Source organism: Manis pentadactyla, chromosome 12 (assembly GCF_030020395.1).
Source record: "Manis pentadactyla isolate mManPen7 chromosome 12, mManPen7.hap1, whole genome shotgun sequence".
NCBI classification, from domain to species: domain Eukaryota; kingdom Metazoa; phylum Chordata; class Mammalia; order Pholidota; family Manidae; genus Manis; species Manis pentadactyla.
Window position 1 is genome coordinate 54,573,679 of NC_080030.1, and position 24,316 is coordinate 54,597,994.

At 39.5% G+C, this 24,316-nt stretch overlaps 1 protein-coding gene across 3 annotated transcripts in view; it reads left to right on the forward strand.

The window, feature by feature from the left end:
• The window catches only part of MAP3K5 (mitogen-activated protein kinase kinase kinase 5), a 192,477-nt gene that overhangs the window by 147,908 nt on the left and 20,253 nt on the right, over positions 1 to 24,316 (forward strand). For all 3 annotated transcript variants that reach the window (XM_036903698.2, XM_036903700.2, XM_036903699.2), the window contains 8 exons: positions 4,438 to 4,565; positions 5,573 to 5,709; positions 6,636 to 6,741; positions 11,461 to 11,618; positions 13,705 to 13,882; positions 14,608 to 14,628; positions 20,558 to 20,735; positions 20,824 to 20,992. In XM_036903698.2, the coding sequence (XP_036759593.2) occupies positions 4,438 to 4,565; positions 5,573 to 5,709; positions 6,636 to 6,741; positions 11,461 to 11,618; positions 13,705 to 13,882; positions 14,608 to 14,628; positions 20,558 to 20,735; positions 20,824 to 20,992 (1,075 nt within the window). The remainder of the gene's footprint in view (positions 1 to 4,437; positions 4,566 to 5,572; positions 5,710 to 6,635; positions 6,742 to 11,460; positions 11,619 to 13,704; positions 13,883 to 14,607; positions 14,629 to 20,557; positions 20,736 to 20,823; positions 20,993 to 24,316) is intronic.

Here is a 24,316-nt window from a genome sequence, read left to right on the forward strand (position 1 = left end):
GCGCTTGGTTCTCTGACCGGTAATTCTCTCTTCTCCCAATCTCATGCCTCTGCTGCCTCATGGCTTCTATTTCATCTTCTCCCTGTAAGACAGTGTTCCTTCAACCAACTATTTACATTTTCTATGTGTTGTTATTCACACACTGAAATAGAGAGGGTTGGACTGAGTCCGTTGTTACTATAGCCCTTACTTGGCCAGACTTTAGTGCCGTGGATTGATTTTGGCTGTCCTGGAGTCCCCTATCCGTTGGCTGTGGTAGTAGGGTCACATGAGCAGCTTTCTACAGAAAGGACACTCGCCGGAGCATCCCAGGTCATCATCCATCTACCCAACCTCTCCCCTTGTAAGGCTGAAAGGTACCTCAAGGTTAACATGGCCTAAACCAAACTATGGGTTTTTACCCCCAAATGTACTCGCTTGAAGTTTTCCCTGTCTCAGTTAAGTTTACCCTTCCATCAGCTGTTCAGGCAGAATCCGAGGATTCATTTGGGTTCCTCTGTCGCTCCCTCCACATCTGCTCCATCAGTGAGTCATGCTGTTGTCTCAACCTCTGTAATATGTTCTGAAACTTTCCTGTCTGTCTCATCACCAGGGCTAAACTCTAGTCTAAGCCTCAGGTCTCTTAGATTCTCTCATAACTAGTCTCTGCTCTCACTCTTTCCTCCAACCCTACTCCATCCTTCCTCAGAGAAGCCACAGAGCTCTTTCTGAAATTGAAATCACGTCACATCACTACTGTTTAAAACCCTTTAGTGGATTCCTATTGCAACCAGCATAAAACCCAGAACAACGCCTGCACAGACATCCACCTCCCTCTGGGGCCTCACCTTCTCCACCATAGCCCCACACTCTGTCCATCAGGCACACCAAGGCTCATTCCCCAGAACTCAGCGTGATGGCCTCATTTTCATCATTTTGTTCTTAATTCAAATTTCAAGCTATCGGAGAGGCTTCTCTGACTACCCCAAGCTGAAAAAAGACACCCCCTCCCACACAGCCTGTGTCCCAGGCCCCAGCTGGGTCTGCCCTTCCATCCTTCGTGCGTGACTTAAATGGATGGCCACTCTGTCTCCCTCCTCCATGTCTACATTCCGAGCAGGAAGAGGAAAAAAGAAACAAACTTTCTAGAAATACCCGCCATGTTTTTCATTGGATGAAAGGGATCACCTGGAATTACAAGGGCGGCTAGGAGCTCAGTAGCTTTTCAGCTGGCCATTTGTTTTTCCAAACAAAATCATAGAAAGAGAGAACAGATATTAGGTAGGCAAACATCTGCTGCTGTCTGACATGTATGGTTTCAGTTTTAGGTTTTCTGTGATATTGTTGCATAGTTTCTTCTTGGTTAATTCATGACACTTATTTATGAATTCTTATGAAATAGTGAGGAAGTTACTCATTAAATGCCTAGCATAGTATATATAAATTACCATGTTGAAATTTTTTAAAATAGTCATATAGGTTTTTAAGTAATATATGCATAAAGTATATTTTGAAACAATATAAAATTTAAATGGTTGTTACTATCATATTGGAACAGCAAACTCGATAATGTTTAGCAACATCCCTTCCCTTCCACCATCAGATGAATTTAAGTAGGTACTTGGAAGAAAATCATTTAAAATCACCTTTGTAGCTTAAGTTTATTCAATTTCCAGTGTGCATGCACAAAGTACACCAATTCCAACAAAGGTCCTATTGTGAAACAATGCATTTGACTTAATGTGCATTGTTTGAAAACACTTGATTGACAAGCCTTCTTGTTACCTGTGAAAGAAGATTACATTGAAGCCTATCATGTTATTGTGATATAAAACACACAAAGGTATTCTTAACTGTGTGCCCTGGAGAGTTTCAGTGTTTCTTTTAAAAATAGCATTAGAAAGGATAATCACTAAGGTAAAAGAATGAGTCTGAATAATGCATGATCCCCCATACATTGAACATTGTCATCTAATGAAGGCATCTAACTTTTTGTAACAACAAAAAGTTTCCTGTGTTTCCTTCACACTCTAAAAACACTTTGTTAAGAGAATCACAGTAGTTGTAAGAGAGGTGGTGAATTTTAAATCACTCTCATAATCTATCCCAAGTAGTTGTTAATCTCAGGTTGGCTTCGTCCTCTAACATTCTCCAACCAGTTGTATATTAGAGTCAACTGGGGAACTTTAAAAAATACTGATGTTCAGGCTCCACCTCCAAGAATTCTAGGGTGAGTCGTGGGCACTGATATTTTTAAAAATTCCTACTGGAGCTTCAAATGTCCAACCAAGGTTGGGAACCACTGGTTTATGTGATTGTAGTGGGAATTTGACTCAGAGGAAGTACTCTGGACACCTATATGGATTAGTAGTTTTTCAAAGCTAAATATTTAAAAGTATCTCTGATTTTCTATACCATTTCTTCTTTCCATTGTCATAACTAATTGAGAAGAAATACAATTTTCTTGTAATTCCCATAGACAAGATTAGATTATTAACCTGAACAAACAATCTCATGCTTATTCAGTGCTTGGCATTTAGACTTAGATTTGGTGAGACTTGCTGGGTGTTAGGCATTTCCATATTGAAGAAGAGCTCTTTTTCTTAGCTAAAATGAATCCTATTATTGTAACTTTTGAGCTATTCTTTGGTTACATAAGGAAGGGGGTGTGGTGTTTTGCTTCTCCAAGATCTTATATTTAAATATTCATAGTTGATTTTCAGAAGTTGTTCAGGAGGCAGGAGACTTTTGGTTCATCATAAACTGAATTAATAGCTTGCTTCAGATTATTCATGTTGATTTCCTTAATCTGTAGAACACACCCAGTATTTGCCACTAATTTATTTCATGCATATCAAGGGCAATCTTATTAACTAGTGCTAATAAACTGTTCTAAACCCCATCGAAAAAAATAACCTCCATATGTCTTGATAGTTGAGAATCATTCCCTAAGTATCTTATTATAACGCTATATACTGGTATTTCTTATGTTATCTCATTAAAGCAATTATCAAAATAGTGTTATGGTCCTAACTGATACCCTGTTATGGGGTTCAGTTTGCCATCTGTCTTTATAGTTCCTAGAACAATTCTAAAGAGAAATAAAATAAGTAATAGATCTAAAATAAGAGTCAATTTTTTGTTGTTGGCAGCTTTCTGAGTAAAAGTAAAGTTTGTTGAAATAAAATGAATTTGGATTTTTACAACCTGCTAGTTGCTTTAGCTTTATAACTTATTCTGAAAGGCTTCATGAAAATAATATTATTCACTACTAACCAGTTCTCATATTTGCTGTTTGCATTCAAAAAAAGCCATTCTGCTTATATGGATTTGCCATTGTAAGATTTGAGCATTTCTTGCATGTGGAACTAGAGTAAATTACGAGGCATCAGATTTGTATTTTATGTTTTAGTGGCTAGTGCCTTTCACACCTGCAGCCTCCACTGTACAACTGAAAAAATTAGGGATTAGTTTTTTGAGTCTCTCTTTATCCTTGCTGACACCCTACCATAGTTAATTATACAATAATTATATTAATGTAATACACAATAATATAAATATACAATATAATGTTATATTTTATTATATATTACATATTATATTATAATTTAACTATTGTGTATTAAATATAAAATATTAATATTAATATTCAGAACTGTCAAGAGTCTACAAGTTTCACAGTACTTCAGATAATCAAAAGTGTTGTTCCTTGGTTCCAGAAATATAAAACACTTCATTTTGTACTATGATAAAGTGATGTACATCAAGTGTATGATTTTGAAGTCTGTTTTAAAGCTGGTCTTCCAGTATGAAGGCTGGCTAGGATTAGGTAAAAAAATCGTGATATAATAGAATTGATGGACACACTAAGGTAAGGGTTTGTAAGGAGCTCAAGGACACCTGGGATATAAATGGTTTTGTTTTCTACTGAAGAGTCACTGGGCCTCTCCGTAAGTTCTGGAATGAAAATTAAAGTTATTTGCAATTTTTATCTTGCAGAATCTCCTAGATAAAGTTCTGTTATGAGGCCAGTGGAATAAAAAGTCATGTTAGTATGGACAGGGAGTTGTGTGGATGATTTCGGTTTCCCTGGGCTCAGACCTTAGCTCTGCTACTTAACTAGTTTTAAGATCTTGGGTAGGTTAGTCATCCTCCCTGTGAATCAATTTCCTCATCTGAAAAACCGACATCTTCATAATGCCTTCTTATGGGATTGTTGTGAGAAGTGAGTAGATTTAGACACCAAAAGTCTTACAACAGTGCCTGATACCTTTGCCTTAGGACCCTATCACAGTTTCAGCTTCACAGAATTTATGTTATGAGCAATAAATGCCTTAGATGGTCATATTTCATTTTATATCCAGGCATGTATTTAGCCGATGTTTTCATTTTGTATTGCTTAAGCTTTTACACCAAAGTCTGGCTACATAATTAGCTCAACATCTACATGTCTTTTAGATACTCCCAGCCCCTACATGAAGAAATAGCACTGCATAAGCATCTGAAGCACAGAAATATTGTCCAGTATCTGGGCTCTTTTAGTGAGAATGGTTTCATTAAAATCTTCATGGAGCAGGTCCCAGGAGGTAAGAAAAGGTTTTCTTTCTTTAAAAAGTGTAAATTTCTAGGGCCTTAAAGAGGAGTAAATATTTGAATGGGATTTATTAGTTTATAAGTTTTAATCTGTCTACATTCAAAGAAAAATTGGGCCATGTTCATTGCAGCATTATTTACAATAGCCAAGATATGGAAACAACATAAATGTTGTTAGATGAATGGATAAAGAAAAAGTGATACACACACACACAGACACACACACACACACAATTGGATATATTCAGCCATGACAAAAGAATGAAACCTTGCCATTTGCAACAATGTGAATGGACTTTGAGGGTGTTCTGCTAAGTGAAATCAGTCAGAGACAAATGCTGTATGTTCTCAAATCCAAGCTCATAGGTATGGACAATAAGAATGGTGGTTGTCAGGGTGCGGGTTGGGAGTGGGTGAAATGGGAAAAGAGGTACAAAAGGTATAAACTTCCAGTTATAAAATAAGTCTTGTGAATGTAGTGTACAGCATGGTGACTATAGTTAAAACTGTATTGCTTATTTGAAAGTTGCTTACAGAGTACATCTTAAAAGTTCTCATCCACAGTCAAAGAAAAAAATTTTTTAGGTAACTGTGCTGTGACAGATGTTAGACTTACTGCGGTGATCATTTCACAATATATATAATTATCAAATCTAAAACTGAAACGTCAATTATACCTCAGTAAATTTTTTTTAAATTGGACATGTGACATTACCTGGCAGGTTATTAGGAGACAATAAATACATATTCGAATCATTTTAGTATCAATCATTGAATTAAGGTTAATGACTGAGTAGCCTCTTATTTTGACTGTATTTGATAATGAATGTATTCAGAGCAGGGACACTTTCCTGTTCATTCTGAACCCAAATTTCTAGTACAGCTCCTGGGCCACCATGAATAACCAATAAATGTTAGCTTAAATTTATGTTACATTATTAATGTGCTTTGAAGAACTTGTTGGGATAAGATTTTATCCACTGTCTCTCCTACCTTACAGGAAGTCTTTCTGCTCTTCTTCGTTCCAAATGGGGCCCACTGAAAGACAATGAGCAAACCATTGGCTTTTATACAAAGCAAATACTTGAAGGATTAAAATACCTCCATGACAATCAGATAGTTCACCGAGATATAAAGGTAGGATGCACTAGTTCCCATTTCTGTAAGTTCTTTGCTGGGTAATTGTTTTATTTGCAACAGTCATATTGCATTGTAGGTTTTAATTTAGAATTGTAAATAAATGAATCTTAGAAATAGCGGAAATATAACACTCTGTTCTGAATCAGTTATTGATATTCATTTCTTATCTCTTCTACTCAAAGAATAAAGTCCTTAACCATGTTCAGCCGATAAAGACTGAGCTTCCACTCCATGCCTGGCACTGTTTTAAGTGCTCTGTTGGGGGGGTGGCACAGCAGGACAAGTTGAACAGGATGTGGTCCCTGCTTCTGAGGAGTTCAGAGGCTAATCTTTGTATCCTTGCCCAATGTAGCTACTCAGTAAATATTTATTGAATCCATGGGTGAATGGTGATAAAGAAAAAAAAAGAATCCCGTCTTCTCACAAGAATCATATACGCACTAATTGAACTAAAATTAGATAACTTATTACATTATCTTTAAGAAGAGAAAATTCAGAACTAATTCATTTCTGACAAAGGCTGGACTATGGAAAGTAAGAACCAACCTAAATGCCCATTGATCTGTGATATTCCTAAATATTCTAAGAGTAAAACTAGATAGAAAGGAAAGGGAAGTGTGAAAATCATTATTGAATTTAGCCATACACATATCCTACGCAGATGGCAGCTGCTATCAGCAAACCACAGCAGGCTACAAGTAGGAACCATGTTTGACCTTGTGACCCGAGTAGCAATTGTGAACCCATAATATGTAAACAAAAATGGTGTCAAGAGTTCACTACAGAGGTTAACTAATAATCAAGAGTACAGATTTGATGTCCTTGTTTGTTCTAAAGACACCTTTTCTTACTGGACCTTCCACCCAACAACAGACAGTGCTGGAAGAAGGATAACATTTGATTAAAGTTCTCTTTTTCTACAGGGTGACAATGTGTTGATAAATACCTATAGTGGTGTTCTCAAGATCTCTGACTTCGGAACATCAAAGAGACTGGCTGGCATAAATCCATGTACCGAAACATTTACTGGTATGTTTTTGCAGTGATGATACAGATCTTACATAATTAAAGAAATAATTGCTGTGTTTGAACGTAATGTGAGAGATAAATTTAGTCTGTGCTCTCACAGACATTAATGTTGGTGTCGTTTGATGCTCACTTGAAAACATTATACAGAATTTGATCTGGCCCTTTCCTCCTCTTTTATTTATATGACTTGCTCATCTCCTGCTTAATGCTTCTGAAGGTTTTTTTGAAAGTCTCAATTTATTTGTTTTTCTTTTCATGTCAGTACTTCTCTCCTGGTTGGTCAACAGCCACTATGACTTTGATAAGATTTTTTTTTTTAACATTTGTTTTGTCCAACCTCACTGTAATTCTTACTCATACCTTAATCACTTCCCATGTGGACTGTGAATTCCCTCTTTCCTAATCTGTTTACTCCCTGTGGTCTATTACCTACTCACAACATAAATAACTGCAGAATTTCAATTCAGAAAGAGGAAGTGACTCACCAACTCAGAAGTGGGGTGGGGAGAGAGCTTGCCTGAGAAATTAGGCAATCCAGCCACAGAGCTGCCCCTAGGGCAAAGGCTTAACAGGGTGGAGACAAAGTGATTTCCAAAAAGGAAACAGTAGACAAGAGGAAACTGAGGCTCAGAGAGATGAAAGACTGCCCAGGAGCCCATCTGCAACTCCCACCTTGGTCTCTCCAAGCTCCTACTGCTCCATTCTGCTGATCTCATGAAGGGCTCAGTTCTTGTTACCATTATCAGAGAGAGTAGTTTAGCAAAAAAGAGAATGAATAATCTTTGGTCTACTATAAAGCAAAATTGCCAGACATCCCCATTTCTGAATTCTATAAGGTAGGTGGTAATACCTCAATTTTGCAGATAAAAAAATTGAGAGAGAGAAAACATTCCAGATGAAATCACAGCAGTGTGTACATGAGCAACTCAGATTTCTTACCTACCCTTTGCTCTTTGCTTTGACCTTTTTTCTCCAGTCCATCTTTCCCTGCACTGTGCTGAAGCATCTATTCTGGTAGCCTGGGTGGGGCAAAGGAGAGAGAAATTCCCTGAACTCCCCTCTCTGAACAGTCAGTCAGCAGCACCTCTGGCCCTCACCACAATGGATATTTCAGGGCTCAGCATGAACACATTTAAAATGTATGTTGTTGAACAACATAAATTCCACTCTTACTAGAAATTTTAAATGTCTTTACATTTCTTTCCTCATACTCTGTCAGTTTGACAAGAGACGTTTAATTTAAGATGCTGCCATGACTCGTAACTTCTGAGAGGAAAATCCCTACTTTCAGATACTTTACTTGGTCAAGATGTTAATTTAATGCCTTCTGCGACTCTTGAAAACATTTTTTTAATCCCCAAAAGAGTTGTAGTAAAGCCATCGTACTGCCTCTGTCGCTGAGGGCCTGGAGTGTGCGCCTTGATCTGCTTCCCCCACAGGCCTGGCCGCACCAGCTCCGCGCCGACAGGGGCTTCGCCAGCCTCTGATGGACTGAGCTGAAACACTGCTTCACTTCCTGGTGATGCAGCGAGAAGGAAGGCGGCAGAAACCACCACTTTCTGTGGAGTGCTTGCTGTATCTGTGTTAAGTCCTTTACATGTGTTATTTCAGTAAAATTCATTCAACAACCCTAATCCTAAGGTGTCATTATCTCAGTTTATAGTGAGAAAATTAAGGTTCAAAGAAGTTAAGTAACTTTCCCAAGATCACGAAGCTAGTCAGTAATAGGGCCACCATTCAAACTAGACTTAACATGCCAAATGCAGTAATTACCTCCTCCCCAAACCTGTTCCAGCTACACTCGTTGCCATCTCAATTGATGGCGGCTCCAGACTTAGAGTTATCTGTGCTGCCTCTCTTTTCTCACAAGAACCCAATCTGCAAGGAAACCTATTGGCTTTACCTTCAAAATGTGTCACTTATTGGACCAGTTCCTCTCTGCCTCCACCTCCACCACCCTCATCTCTCGCCTGTTACCTCGGCAACCTGTTCTCCCTGCTTCCACTCCTGCCTCCTGGTGTCTGTTCTCAACACCACAGCCAACGATCCTTTTAAAATATAAATCAGCCCCTATTATACTCAGAGACTTCAGTGGCTTCCTATTTCATTCACAGAAAACAAATGCCCAAATCCTTACTGTGGTGGACAAGGCTCTGACCTGATCTGAAGTCCATTTCTATTTGGACCACATTTCTTATTCTGTCGCTCATTTTGCACCAGAAACAAAGGCCTTCCTGTATTGCCTTCATTACACCAGGCAGGGTCCTGCTCCTGGGCCTTTGCACATGCTTTTTCTTCTGGTAGCAACACTCTTCTCCCAGCTGTCTGCATGGCTGAGTCCTTCTTTCCCTTCAAGTCTTAACTCAGGTATCATTCACTGAGACCTGTCATGACTGCCCTATTTGCATGGCAACCCTGCCCGGGCACTCCTTACCCACTCCCCCCACCTTCTTTTGGGTCAAAACGTATCACTTTCTAACATACTATTTATGATTTACTTATTTATTATGCTATAGTTCATTGCCTGCAGTAACTCCCACTGCAAAAAAAAAAAAAGCCATGAGCCCAGGGATTTCTGTCTGTTTACTCCACTCTATATTCTAATTGCCTGACCCATAGTAGACCCTTAATATAGATCTGCTGAATGAATGAGTAGATGAAGGGTGATGTTAAAGTTTAAGCTGTTAGCCACTAAGCTGTAGTGACAACCTGGGTGGTTGCAGAGGCAAGGAAATTCAAAAAGAGACCATTTTAAAGTATTTTTTTTAACTTCAGAATAAAGATGTATGAGGTATGGGGTTTTAGAGTTAAAACTCTCATTTGTTTTCTTTAGGCCAATGTTCAGAGTGGCTTGCATTTTCATTTTCCAACTCTGTAACAGCCTCTTTATATAAAATATTATGTGTCATGTATTTATGGAGTAAAGAGAGCAGATATGAACACATGACTAAACCTGTATTTTTTGGCAGTTGCTCTGCAAGGGATAATTAAACACCATTGGCAAGTAGAGCTTTTTTGAAATAATATCTGATGGATGAGAACATTGCATTATTTATAGTTAAGGTATTCCTTGAATTGCCCAATTTTTAAAATTCACTACATTTTAGATAATTTGTAATCCTCACTCATTTAGTACAACTTAAATTCGCTCATCAATTCTATTTTAGACCCAGAGCACAAAAAGGAATGGTAGGCTTCAACACATATTTTCTAAAAGACCATTTGATTATATTTACATCATAAAAATGATCACTTTGAGGGACAGTATAAATGAAGAGGAATCGTAGCAGTTTTCTACTAAAGGGTAGGTGCCTTGAGGAGTGTGTTTACCTTATCCTTGGCCAGGTGAAATACTTCCTTCAATAATGTTGCTGATGTAAGCTGAGAACAGATACGTGCAGTTTATGTGAACATGAACATGAGCTATTACCATGCAATGAGGAGGTCTAGAGGATAAACTAGGCAAGACAATAATACTTGACAAAAATAATATTTTTATGAATAACAGCCCATTTCCAGCCCATGATAGTGAGTTTCATAGGAAAAATTTAGGAAAATTTTACATAGCTGTTTTAGCCTATAAATTATGCATGAGGCATTTATAAAAGGTGTTTTCTGTATTTATTGAAATGTCTGTCACTTTGGTAATGAGTCAGAAAATACTGAAGTAGCTCTTTTGGCAAATTCCTCAGGATTGGAAATAGTTCAGTATGGTATCATGGATGATTCCCTGTTTGTTGATTATACATTTGCATATCAGAAGCAGGGGATGTGGCAATAATTTGTTTCTGGGTGCACTCCTGACTCATCCTGGACTTTGGGGAATCAGTCCAGGGAACAGGAGAAGTGCCTCTTATTTGGGCCAATGACGCAACTGCATTGAGGGTTTATCTGGGCTATACCAGACCAGAACTAGACACAAGGATTCTTGGCTACCCATGAAATGATCTTTCTATCATACAACACTCTTCAAATCTGATTCCACAGTCTTTTAAGTCCCCTATCTTTTTCATTTTATTCTTTACTCTGCGTCCGGTGATTTGTCTGTAGTGATGGTTCATGACCTATCTTTGACTTGCTAAACCTGTTATTCCATGGACCACAGGTACAGAGTAGAAGCCATATATATTTGATTTATAGGATACAGTACACCAAAAATGCCTTACATTATTTACTGTGACTTTCAGGATCTTCATTCATTCTTTCATGATTTAAAAACAGGAATGAAGACAGAAGAATTAAACGTTCATTTCAGGAATTGAGAAATATAGACCTAAAGAAATAAATGAATGCCCTAGACATTTCCTGGAAAAGATCAGACGTACACATAATAGGAGTCTTTATGCATTTGAAAAAACTGTTTGCAGAAAATATGTGGTGATATGCTCCTTATTGTTCTCAAATGACTAATTGTTAGAAGTTTCTAAGAAATCCCAATGAAATGATACTTCAGTTATACTCTACTACCTAGGAAATGAGAAAGTATCTATTCATAACCAGATAATATTGGTAAACTACTTCTATTTCACTGACAAAATCTATTGTAAAAATTGCGATTTTCACTTATTAATAGCAGAGAAAACTGGAACTCAAAAAAGATGAGATATTATGACCTGAATCATGGAGTTAAAGCTGTCGTATTTATGTAGACAATTGAAACTGTCACTGAGTATTCATCTGCCTTTTTTTTAAGTGGAAATATGTTTGAATCATTCCCAGGTACCCTTCAATATATGGCACCAGAAATAATTGATAAAGGACCAAGAGGCTATGGAAAAGCAGCGGACATTTGGTCTTTGGGCTGCACAATCATCGAAATGGCCACAGGGAAACCACCCTTTTATGAACTGGGAGAACCACAAGCAGCTATGTTCAAGGTCACATTTCATATGTCTCAACTATCTTTAAAAACCAGGGGATAAAGCTACCAAATGTTCCACGTGGATATGTCAGATTTTTTTAGGCAAAACCAAAGTAAGCATGATCTGAGAAGACATTCAGGTTCAAGGAGATTCCCTCCCATCCAAATCCGTGCATACGCCTCACACTGAGGATTTCTCTCTCTGCCTTTGTTTTCTATAGTGAAATTCAATGTAAGTTCCTTTGACCTTCATTTCACAATGCAGTGTAAATAACACCATCCCATGGAAGATTCTTTAAGCCCTTTGGGAAACACAATCTGAAAATCTTCCATGGAGGAAATAGAAAAGTTTTCATCCATTTAAGTATTAATCAAAGCAATAGTTTGCTTAACTTCCCTATCATAAGAGTTTGAAGTCTCCTTTAAATAAAAGGACATAACTGCTATTTTATGTACATCAATCTTATTCTCGTATGTCTACTCTTCTGTCCTGTTGATTTGCCAATTAGTAACTCACCTGGGACTGGGAAGCAGCACCCCCCCCCTCCCAAAGTAGGAAACACCTGATGGGGAAATAGGGCTGAGAGACCTGGCTGCTGCAACTTTGGAATCTGGGGACAAAGAAGCAGTGACCTACCTCTGAGTCCCTGCAGTCCTCACCTGCCAAACCTCCAAGACAGAAGGAAGTTTAAATTGAGGACCTTTTCCCAAGATGTGAAGCTCACATGTCTGCTGTTATCTAAGGCAGAAATCTTTTGATGATGATTTCTTTCTTTCCCTGCTGCTGACCAGCTGGAGAGCACTTACTTCACTGTGAGTGGCCTCTCAGGAGGGACCATGTGTTACATACCTTCTGCATTGGTACAGAAGTTGGTTTTCCTTAAGCTTGGAGATGATCGGGTGGGATATTGCTGCTTACAGAACTGAGTAGTGTATCAGCTAACCTGAGCTAGCAGTGAGGCTGCCCTTTGAGACACTGATGGATGTCATTCTCTGCTTGGTCAGCATTTCAAATTTTTTCACCAGTCTCTAGGACTTCGCTTTGAAATGTTGTTCTGCTGCCCATCGGTGTAGGGATTATTCTGCAATATGCTTTAGATGAAATAGCACAGACTCTGGTACTGATTTACAATGTTTGAATCCAGGCTCCAATACAGTCAAGCTATATGATGACTTGGGACAATTATTTAGCCTTCTTATACATCAGTTTCCTTATCTATAAAGTATTAAAATAGTGCCTACCTCATAAAGGTTTTTTGAGAAGTATATGAGAAAATAATTGCAAAGCCCTTAGAAAAGTGTCCGACACAGAGTGAAGGCTATATAGTTATTACACATACTTACAAATTATTTATATGATAATACTTTCATATAAGCTATATAATAGAAAGAGATGTCCTTAGGAAGTTTTCTCTGTACTAAATATATGAAAATATAATTGAAACAAAAAAATGAGAATGGCAGTAATGAGAAGAAAATTCTAATTGTTATGTAAGTTCTGCCTTTTAAATTTCAAAGTTTTTAAAAAAATCACTTTTAATATAAATGATTTCAGACAGGGAAAATATTCATAAATCATGGCAAAGGGGAAAGAACACAGGCTTTAAGGCAAACAAGTTAAGGTTCAAATACAGATCTGCCTTTTCATAACCATGTTACCTCCCCTCTCAGAGCCTCATTTTCCTCATTGGTGTAACCATGCACTGGGTTGTTGGGAGGATTCGATGAGATTCATGAATGGAAAAAGCCAAGCACAATTTCTGGCACATAACTATTATGACCAACACAGTGTCTCAATTAAAAATACATATTTTACATGCCAATGTACTAATGTATTCTAAAGCTTTGAGATTTGAATGGTTATTTATAGTGTTCTCTGCTGTCTTAAGATAATTACTCTACACCTAGGTCATTGATAAAGTTACAAAAGCACTTTGGAAACTTTCCACAATCTAGAGCAAAATACTCTATCTCCCTTTGTGAAAAGCCATGAGTTTGTAGTATATGATAAAGGATTTTGTTATGCTAGGGCACCAAATCATGGAAGCTGGAGCTCATGTGATGAGATGGTGACTCAGAAGTCATATTGTGCTATGTCTTAGGTGGGAATGTTTAAAGTCCACCCGGAGATCCCAGAGTCCATGTCGGCAGAGGCCAAGGCATTCATACTGAAATGTTTTGAACCAGATCCTGACAAGAGAGCCTGTGCTAATGACTTGCTTATTGATGAGTTCCTAAAGGTTTCAAGCAAAAAGAAAAAGACACAACCTAAGCTTTCAGGTATGTGGTTGCATCGAAGAGGATTCAGGTCCTGAAATCCTAAGCTTTTAAGATGGAAGATTGTTCCAGAAGTAAGCTGATCTGTTTTGAGGTATCACTGGAAATTGGCATCAACGTTAGCTCAGTGTTCTCAGGCATTCAGTTTCAGTACCAGCAAGCTGTGTCACCATCAGTTTCACTAATGCTAGGACCCAGTTAGTAGGTATGTAGTATGTCAGCATCTGTATAGCATTTTAGCATTGCTTATACAAAGGTTTAAGTGTAAAGGGGTGAAATGTAGCCTTTTAGAGTTGAAACTCCCATTACTGCTAAGGTGCCGCAGGGTTATTACTGAACTGTTAAACTTCCAAGCCATCTAAATAATATGTTCTTTTAATTTTAGACAGTAGAAAATACCTATTGCCTCTTAGAGACTATCTTTCTAAATAATAAGCCCCCTTGAGAAAAAGGAAGAGACAATTACCAGGTATAAATAAATTACCAGAACTGTGGAAAGTATATATTGTCTTTTTGCAGTGATCTCCATAACTCATTTCAGAAAGAAAAGGCAAGGAAATGATTCATTTGCTGTTGGCATTTTTGGTGTTTATTTGGGATGAAGATGTGCATATTGAATGTTTGGAAAGGACATTGATCCCATTTCAAGCATTTGCTGTTTATTGATTCCTCAGTTTAACAACGGACTCCATGTGTGCTTATGTTGCTGTTTGCTTTTCTTCCCACAGCTCTTTCAGCTGGATCAAATGGTGAGTTTATTTGTATGTTGCCCGCTGAGCTGCATCTTGGTGCACCATGTGATAAGGTCTAGATTTCCCATCAAATAGCCTCATCCTCCTTATCTGGGAGGCTCCTGGGTACCAACGATGTGTGCAGCTTCAAGTCTGGCTGGGCTTGTTCTTTCGGAAACCCCTCCCCTTCCTAGGAAAGCAAAACAGATGTGCTAACCTAATTAGCCATGAAAAATCTCATTTATGATCGTTGCTGAGTGTTAGAGAGAATGTCATGCCTCCTGTTAATTAAAACTATGAACTGTAACCTGGTTTTAACTCTCCTAAATGAATACAGGTACAGGTCCCTTCCTTCCCCAGGTATTTTTTAATAGGCTTTATACCTATTTCTGTCCAGAAGATAGGCCACTCCTGCATCACTGAGAAGCCTCCACCTTCGATAACTGTGCTTGGCTCCCCTCAAGATGGCAGTGGGAGGGTGGAGGTGATGAGATCCTCCTTCCCCTTTAGAGAGACATGACTTGTCCAGTCCTAGAGGGCTCTCCCATCACCACACACACCCAGAAAATTAAGTAATTCGCTTTAATAAATACTTACTGTGTATGCACTGGGTGCACAGACCATGTGCTGGATCCTAAATATATAAGGATGATAAAGGCATAGTTCCTGATTTTAAGGAATTGTTGTTTATGTAGGAGAGACACACAAGGAAAAAAGTCAACTACACCATAGTATAATTTAGTCAGTACAGGGGGAGTTGCAAAGGGGGAGAGAGTGGTTGAAGTCAGTCTGTGCTTCCAGGAAAGACTTTCCAAAGAGGAGGCACCTGATAAATAAGGATGAATGTGAGTTAACAGGTGGATGGGGAGTGGGGAGCCAGGTGAGGTCAGCCCCAGCATGGGTTAATGCAGAATGTGTGAAACCCCACTCTGTGTTAAGGGTCCAAGAGGTGGCTCTGCACTGCTGGTTCTTAAAATACATGGTGAAGGGATGAAGCTGGAGGAGTAAACAGGGTCAGACCCTTAGGGCCTCCATATGAGATGCAAAGGAATTATCAAAAAGGAGTGGAAAGCCAAGGATTTCAATCTGGAGAGATGTTATAGACCAGCACTGAGTCTATAATTCTGATAATAGAAATGTCGTATATCTTCACTGTCCAATTTCATTAGCCACTAGCCATATGTGGCTATTAAACACTTGAAGTGGGGCTACCATGACGGAGGCACTGAATTTTTATTTTATTTAAATGTTAATGTAAATAAACACGTGTGCCTAGTAGTTACCATATTGGATAGTGAAGCTATTGGTGGATTATTCTGAGAATGGTTTATTTAATAATATCCATTCCATAATATTTTTAAACCATGAAGGTCCCTAGTGCTCATGAATAGCTTTTAGGATCTGAGGCTGCTCTCATAGTGATGGAAGGAATTTAGAAAATAGCCACTTTCCCAATGCAGAGACACACCCAATTCCCTGAAGTTAAATTAAGGCCATCTCCCTTCCCTAGACAGGAACTCCCAGCAATCTGGAGCCCACAGACTGGCCACTTGCCCTCTTCCCACCCTAACCTACCCCTGGTCTCTTGGTAAAGTCATCTCTTGGGGAATTTTGGACTCATACCCCTTCCCATTGACCCCTAAAATAGAGCAATGAGAATCACTTCTCTAGAGGCACACCTTTGACATTCCTGCTATCAGAGAGGCTCTCCCAGCCTCTTTAAGATTTTTCACAGCCAGCCCCACAGCAGAAGGCTTCTTAATAGTTGATAAGATGTTAGCATGCAGGCCAACGAGTAGAGTTGCAGGTTTCCCTTTTATATCCCAAGGCCTCTACCCCTCTTGTATATGAGCTTATATCAAGGGATTTGTGACCTCTGTGCTGTCCAGAAACTGTCAGCATGCTCCTCTAATAATAATTACACTTGAGCTTTTCCCCAGGCAGGCAGTACACTTTGTCATTTGCCTAAAAATCTTTAATAATTGAGAAACTAGATACATCAAGAGTCATTTTGATCATAATTATACATTCCACTGAGAATATATAAATCTACCTGCCTTAGGACCCCTTTCTCCCTCTTCCCAGCCTTACGAAGAAGAGAGCATCCATTTTCCTATAGAAGGGCAAACACCACTTGGGTTCTGGGTCCCACCCTCCTCCGACTTCCCCTCTCCCGCTGCCTCCTGTAAGCACGTGCTCTAGTGTCTTCTGCCTGAACTAATCAGTCACCTGCCACCACTTGCTGCCTCATTGGCTAGAACCCTATTGTTATTCTCCCATCACGGCTGTGTCTCCAGATCACCTTTTCATTCCCACCAATCTAAAGCCTTCCCTCGATTGTGTCTAGTATCATTGACCCCTGAACCAGTTTTGGTCAAGGTCACTAATGGGATCTGTTTAGGCAAATCTAACAAATGCTCTTCTCAATTTCCTCATCTTCTCATTGGCCTTCAGCCCCAATGCCCATTCTCTTTACTTTAGCCCTGTCCTCGTGGGCTTCCATGACACCCCATTCTCCTTTCTTCCAGCTTCATGTCTTCTCCTTGTTGTTCTCCTTTCCCCCTCCTCTTTTCCTCTAAATATTGGTGTTATTAAGGTCTGGGGGTCCTATGCTCTCTTTTCATCTCTACATCTTTTCCTAAATCATGCCATCCTTTGCTTTAAAAGCTATCTCTAAGCAGTGGACTACCAAGGTCATTATCTCCAGCCCTGTCTTCTCTTCTGAGCTCTAGGCTCATCCTACTGCCTTCTACATTTCTCAACTGACTGCTGAATAACACCCCTTCCCCACTAGGAAGAACTTCCCTTCAGCCTGTGTTCTTCCTTATCTTAGGATATAAGCAGTATATTCATCCATTCATTGTCTTGAGCTAAAAACCTCAGGGTCGTTTTTTATTCTTCCCTTTAATACCTTTCACTTCAGTCCAGCAGCAAGTCCTGTTGGCTACCCCAACAGAGAGTAGACACCCGGTATAAATGAATGTATGGACCTAACAGAGAAGGGGAATCAGTCTAATTTAAAATCAGGTAGAGGAGGGAATCAGAGCTGTGCACCCAGGGCATGCAAAGTATCTCTAAGTCCCTTCATTTCTCAAGTAAGCCATAATTAGGTTTCATTCTTAACCATACCTAGTTTTACCTCATGAGACCTCTTTTTAGGCAACTAGTATCCATAGCAACCCTAAAATTCACGGTATGACACAGGCCTTCTCATTACTGAGTAATCAAATCACATGTGACCAAAAAACTGAAAAGCAGGGTAAGTTAAGTCCTCACTCTCTCTATTATTTAGAAACACATACACACACACTTGCATAGACATACAGAAACACGATAGGCAGTCCTCACCTGCTAGCATTCTAGTAGAATTTAATTTAATCCCAAGGAACATCACTTTTGTCTTTGACATATAAATGATGCATGCCTCCATTTTTTAGTGCAACTTGCATTTGAAAGAGGATCACCAAACTAAAAGGTGGTGAAGATACCCCCAACTGAGTACCAGAGATCAGCAGTGAGCCCCACTGCAGAGCTTTTATGCTGTCCTTACGAAGGTGATGGCTATTCCTTCAAGCCAAAAGAACAGGGAGAGCCTTCTTCAGCTATCTGTTTTTCTGCCAGTAATGTTTAACTTTTGGAGGCTAGACATCTGAAAGCAATGAAAACTGTGATCCCAGGCCTTGAATGCTTAGTTGGCCATGCTCGCAGCTATTTTTTCCATTCTGAAATCTTTTCTCTAAATACAAAGTGAAACAAAGTACATCAGGGACCTTGACCACTCCCAGCAATGTTCTCTCTAAAGCAGTCCTGTGTCTGGCCCTCCCCCCGCAACAAACCTTTTTCTTCTCAGTCCACCTTACTATTATCAGCAAGACAGAGGTCCCTCATTTGCTTTCTGCTATAGCAACACCGCCAGAAATATAGTCCATGAACTGCTAGGCCCACGAGCCACTCCAGAGACAAGGGGTTCCACGGTCAGTCCGACTTTGGAGATGCTGTATGCAGGTACTTTCCCCTGCCATGGATCTTCAGTGTAGCCATCTGAGTGTTTCTGTGCACTCAAGTGACACATTTGGTGTTAAATTGGTAAACTCAGAACAAGTCTTCCTGGCTTTGTATCACTTCCTACCTTCTAGTGATTCAGCTACATAACCATCTCAATGACAGCAGATGGATCAACCAGTTCATCCATGGGAGATTTCCTAGTTACTGACCAATAAGGTGGTTTCCCCAGAGATCAGCTATCCCCAGAAGCTGTGTACATTTCCTTTTCCTCCCTACAGGTGAAATCAAAACTAGGTGCCCCTGAAACATCTGCTTTCTTCACTTGGCCTACAAGTGGGAGAGAACAATAGAATGGTCATGTGTGGCATCTTTGATTATAATCAGTGTGTGGTGTGTGTCCTACCTGCAAGATGCTATGATTAAGGAAACTCCCGGATATGGCTAGAAAACTCTTGCTGTGACTCAGTAGGATGGAAGGGCTTCCTCGTGACCAGAGCTGTCAGGGTGACACATTTTCAGAGAAATGTCATTTCCTGCTACGTAATGGGATATTTTTTTAATCTTCCAGATCATCGTTAAGTGTGTTATTAGGTAAATCAAGTTCTCAGTCATGTGGTGTTACTACCTGTTGAATATTTGCTTGTGCAAAATTTTTTTTTAATAGCATATATTTTTCTGATTATAAAAGTAATACTTGTTTATTGTAGAAGGTTTGGAAATTTTGGAAAAATAAAAGAAAATGGCAGTCACCCCAAATCACATCATCTAGGAATGACTGTCATTACTATTATGGCATATTTTGGTATATTTTCTTCCAATTTTACATATAAATGTAATACAACATACATATATATATATTTGGAATCTTAAGATACAGAGCCTGAAAATAGTTGGAGGAAGAGAAGAAAAGAAAGAGAAGGCCTATGTGGCTTTCATATGTTTATAAGTCAGAGACATGAGATGAGTGCTTCCCAGACTTGTCCATCTGTGGTCAGTCTTGATGGCCCAAGGCCACCACCCTTTCACTGTCAATGATACAGATTAGCAGTCACAGTGAACAGTCGGGAGTCCACTGCTGAGCATCCCAGGTCTTTGAGACTTGGGGCAGCTATTGATTCAGAAGTATTAGGTACAAAAAGAAGATTCCAGGCAACATGGATTTCCTTTTCTGTAATTTTACATCTACCTTCTTTAATAATGAACATTTGTAGTATTGGGATACATGTTTGGTAAAGATATTTCTGGCAAAATTACTTTAAAACCCGTGTTTGATGCAGTAGGCAACTCAGTCTCTGTCAAAATAAAAGCCCACGTTTGCTGTAGAATCACAGTATCTGAGGTCAGAGAAACCCTAACAGATCATCTAGTCCACTGGCTTCCAAAATTTGTGTTTAGCAAATAACCCTTTTTTTAAATGAATCCTTAAGCAGAGCCTTGATGCATGAGACTGACAGAACCCATTTGTTTTAAGTAAAACAGGGTTAGAACCTGTGTTCTAGATTCATAGTCTCCCACTCACTCACCCCATCCAAAGCAGCCCTAAGCTGCTAAGTTAGACCCAAAAGCTTCTGAGGAGCAGGGCTTAAAAATTATAAATCTCATCATAACTTATATGTAAATTGTGAAAACTGAGACCCATAAGTGACCTTCCTAAAATCTGACAGATGGTCAATAAAAATAAAGGAATCAAAACCCAGGGACCTGCTGGGTCTATGCTTACTCCACTGTTTCTTGCCCCTGAGATGTTCCTTCCAGGGCCCAGGAGGCCCTTCCCACGACCGCCCTGCGAGGCTGTATACTGAGCATGACCAGCTCCTTACGTATCATAATTTTGCTACTCACTGTAACTAGACACTTGACAACTAGTATTGTGCCCTTTCGGTAGGTTTTTCAGTATGTCGTTTCTAAAGGCAGTATCTCTTCCCCCTCTCGTGCCGAGCAGAGTATCTGAGGAGCATATCCTTGCCCGTGCCCGTCCTGGTGGAGGACGCCAGCAGCAGCAGCGAGTATGGCTCAGTCTCCCCAGACACAGAGCTAAAAGTAGACCCATTCAATTTCAAAACAAGAGCCAAATCCTGCGGAGAAAAAGACGTAAAAGGAATACGGACGCTCTTTTTGGGGTAAAGATGTCTTATTTTGGGTGAAAGTAGTAGGTTGTATGTCATTTTGTAAAGGGAATTTTGATTCATGTAAAATAAATTATTATAGCATTCCAGATGAAAATTTTGAAGATCATAGTGCTCCACCTTCCCCGGAAGAGAAAGACTCTGGATTCTTTATGCTAAGGAAGGACAGTGAAAGACGGGCCACCCTTCACAGGATCCTGACGGAAGACCAAGACAAGGTTGTGAGAAACCTAATGGAAACTTTGGCTCAGGTAAAAACCTCTCATGGATCCTTCATTTCCCAGAGTTTACATATTTTAATAGTGTCATATCCTCTTGGAACTGTCACAAGTGACGTGGAGACATGGGTGCCCATCATGGTAAAACAAACCTACCCCTGAAGGGAAGAAAGGCAGGTCCCTAATGAAGAATCAACATTTTTGGACATAACCTTTTTTTTCAATCAGTAGCAAAATTTTCATGTTGGTGAAGCTCTAGCTAGTCCCCACAAGTCTCTTTTACCCTTTGTTTATTCATTCAATCAATAAATGTGCATTGAGCCATGTTAATTGCTAATTCTAATTCACAAGGCTACCTGCTAGTCTCCTGTGAGCATTTAGGAAACACTGCAAGTTCATCAGACAACCCCTGGGATGGGGCCTGCGTTCAGATGGAGGGAGCTAGGCCCTAGTAAGTAAATTCTATAGTATGTTAGAAAGCCACACACAGTATGAAAATGGAAGGCTGATCAAACTCCTGTTCCCTGGTGTATTTGTTTGCTTGGGCTGCCATCACGCAACACCATAGACTGAGTAGCTTAAACAACAGAAATCTATTTCTCACAGTTCTAGAGGTTGTGGTTTCAAGAGAAAGGTGTTGGCAGGTTTGGTTTCTTCTGCGGTCTCTCTCCTCAGCTTGCGGATGGCGCTGTCTGGCTTGGCCCTCACCCAGCCTTTTATCTCTGTGTGCCCCTCCTGTCTCTTCCTCTTCTTATAAAAACACTTGTCCTGTTGGATTAGGGCCCCACCCTTGTGATCTCTTGTAACCTTAATTAGCCACTGTGGAGTGAAGTCCTCAGAACTACAGACACTAGTGTGGAAGATGTCTGTTCTAGGTGGTCAGAACGCAGGGACTGCCTACATCTTGTAACTATCCCAAAGTGTGTGTTTTTCCAGTGCAAAAAATGTCTCCTTGTTTGGGGTTTTTCTTTGTCTTCTTGACGTATTGTAGGTCCATAGGGGGCAGGACTGCCTTGATCAGTCGTTGTCTCAGCTGAGAGCACAGGGCCTCGTGAGAGCCCACTTCCATGACTGTGCTGAAAGCCTTGCATTTTGGGTTGGTTAATCCTATTCAAGTGTTTATGACTTTCTAGTTTTTAAGCAGACTTGAATGCTCTCTATAACAGGAGAAAGGAAAGAAAAGTTTAAAGGCAACCATCAGAGGGCATGCTGTGGTACACCTTCATGAAGGACCTATGGGGACAGAAACTGCTGGTCAGATCCCACACTCCAGAATCATCCAGTGATAGCGAGGGTTCTTCTGATTGCACTGCAAAGGATGCTGTGAATCCTTTCCTGTGACATCACATGGGGAGCTAGCGGTTGAGCAGGTCTGGCCTGACCCAGGTATGCTGCTGGCTCTCCCAGCTGATCAGGACAGTAGGATGTAATGATTAGGTGCATGGGGTCAGCCTCATCTTACCTCTGCTCGAGGCCTGGTTCCACCACTTAAAGGCTGTGTGATTTGGACATGTTATTTAACTTCTCTGAGGCTAAATTTCCTTATCTATAAAATAGAGGAAATGCTAGTTTACACCTCATATAATTGGTATCAGGAATAACAAGTTTATGAGCAATTGAGATAATAATAGAAAGCATTTCACAGATGGTAATTATAATTATTGTTGTTATAAATAGCGAGCAGGCTAATAGTTATCTAATAGCTTTAACATTTCCTACAACCAAACAGCAATAATTATTTTTATTGAACTAGGTATTTCTAGATACATCTTTACATTTCAGCCCACCCTTTACCCTTTATAACAAGCCCAAAATGTGTATGTTGGTCAGGTTTCAGCCCTTTCGATCTGTGACATCCTTCTGAAATCCACTTATCATTTTAAAGGAAGTTTAAACGATAAAGAATAGAGAGTACCTTTGCAGAAGTACCTCAGGTCCCCGGCTACCTCAGATGCTCGCTTAAGAAGGTACAGTAACATGTGCACACGGAGGCAGAGTTAGCATAGAAATAATGATTGCGTATGTGAATGAAATACCCTAGACAGAAAACATTCCCTGGACTTGACGGCATCCTTTGTAGGACAGTGGCACACATATTGGAAAACCAGAAGCAACACGCTTTTTCTGTTGCGAAAACAAAGCTAATGTGGAAAATATGTTTGCTATTTAAACTGCTGGCAAACGTATAACTGATTTTTCACTATGATAAGCTTCCAGCTTCTGAATAACTCACATTTTTCTTCTTGAACATATTTTCATGTTATGATAGTGTCTGTGAATCTTTACTTTGGGGGTGTAATTTAATTCATGGTAAGAAAAGAAACAAAGTTTATAATTGTTCCCAGTCTAATTTTAAAATATCCCCTTAATGACAGCTCTCAAGCTTTTCAATATCATCTTTTCTCATGAAAACAAACATGAGGAGCACTCAAATGAAAATATATATAGAAAGAGAACTTGATGATGCATTTCTTTCATTTTAATAGAATCCTAGAAATTGTAATTTTCACAGCCCAACTGAGGAACTTCATTTTAATGATGCAGCAACAAAATGTGCCTTCTAAGATAGAGATGATCGTAATAAAAGTCTTGTTTCTTAAAGTTAAACGAAGCAGCAATGTTTCAAGGCAGCAATGTTCCTTGCACAAGGTAAAAAATTCAACTTGAGAGAGGGAGTTTGCTTAACTATTGTATTACATTTTAATATGTAAAATAGTCCATTGGTCCATTCTTATAAGTAACTGCCTCATTGGTTGGTAAGGAAAGATTTCAAGGACAGAGTTTGAAGTGAGCCCTTTTTAATTGCAAGGAACTGACATGCTTTAAGGGCAACTGATGTACTGGGGGTACATATGTAGACATACACAGCAACGAGGGAGGTGAACTTGTAAAGGATTCTGACTACAGTGCCTGGCTGAGCCTCCCAGAGACTGAACCACCACGATTCCATGGGACATCGGGTTCCAGGAGTTTGCACATCTTTTCTGTGGTCCAGTCGCTATTGGTCATCTTGGCCATTTCTCTTTCTGTCCACTTTGCTTCTCCTCTGTGGATTTTCATTCTCAACTCTTTTGTTTCTCTTCTTTCCTTATAACTGGACGTACTCTTGCCCTTATTTTATGACTTCTCTCTTGGAGCAGACTTTGAGCTGAGATCCTATAGCTTATTGCCTGTTAGTTATTAGCTCTTATTAGTCTTATTAGTTCTATTAGTTGTTAGTCTTATTAGTTCCCAATTAAAATTTCTGAGAGCAAAACTCTTACTACCTTAGCCTGTCCTTCTTTGGGCAAAGCTTGGTATATCTGACTTATATCATGGCTATTGACCAATATATGGGGTAGGTGTTCTTCCTCCCAC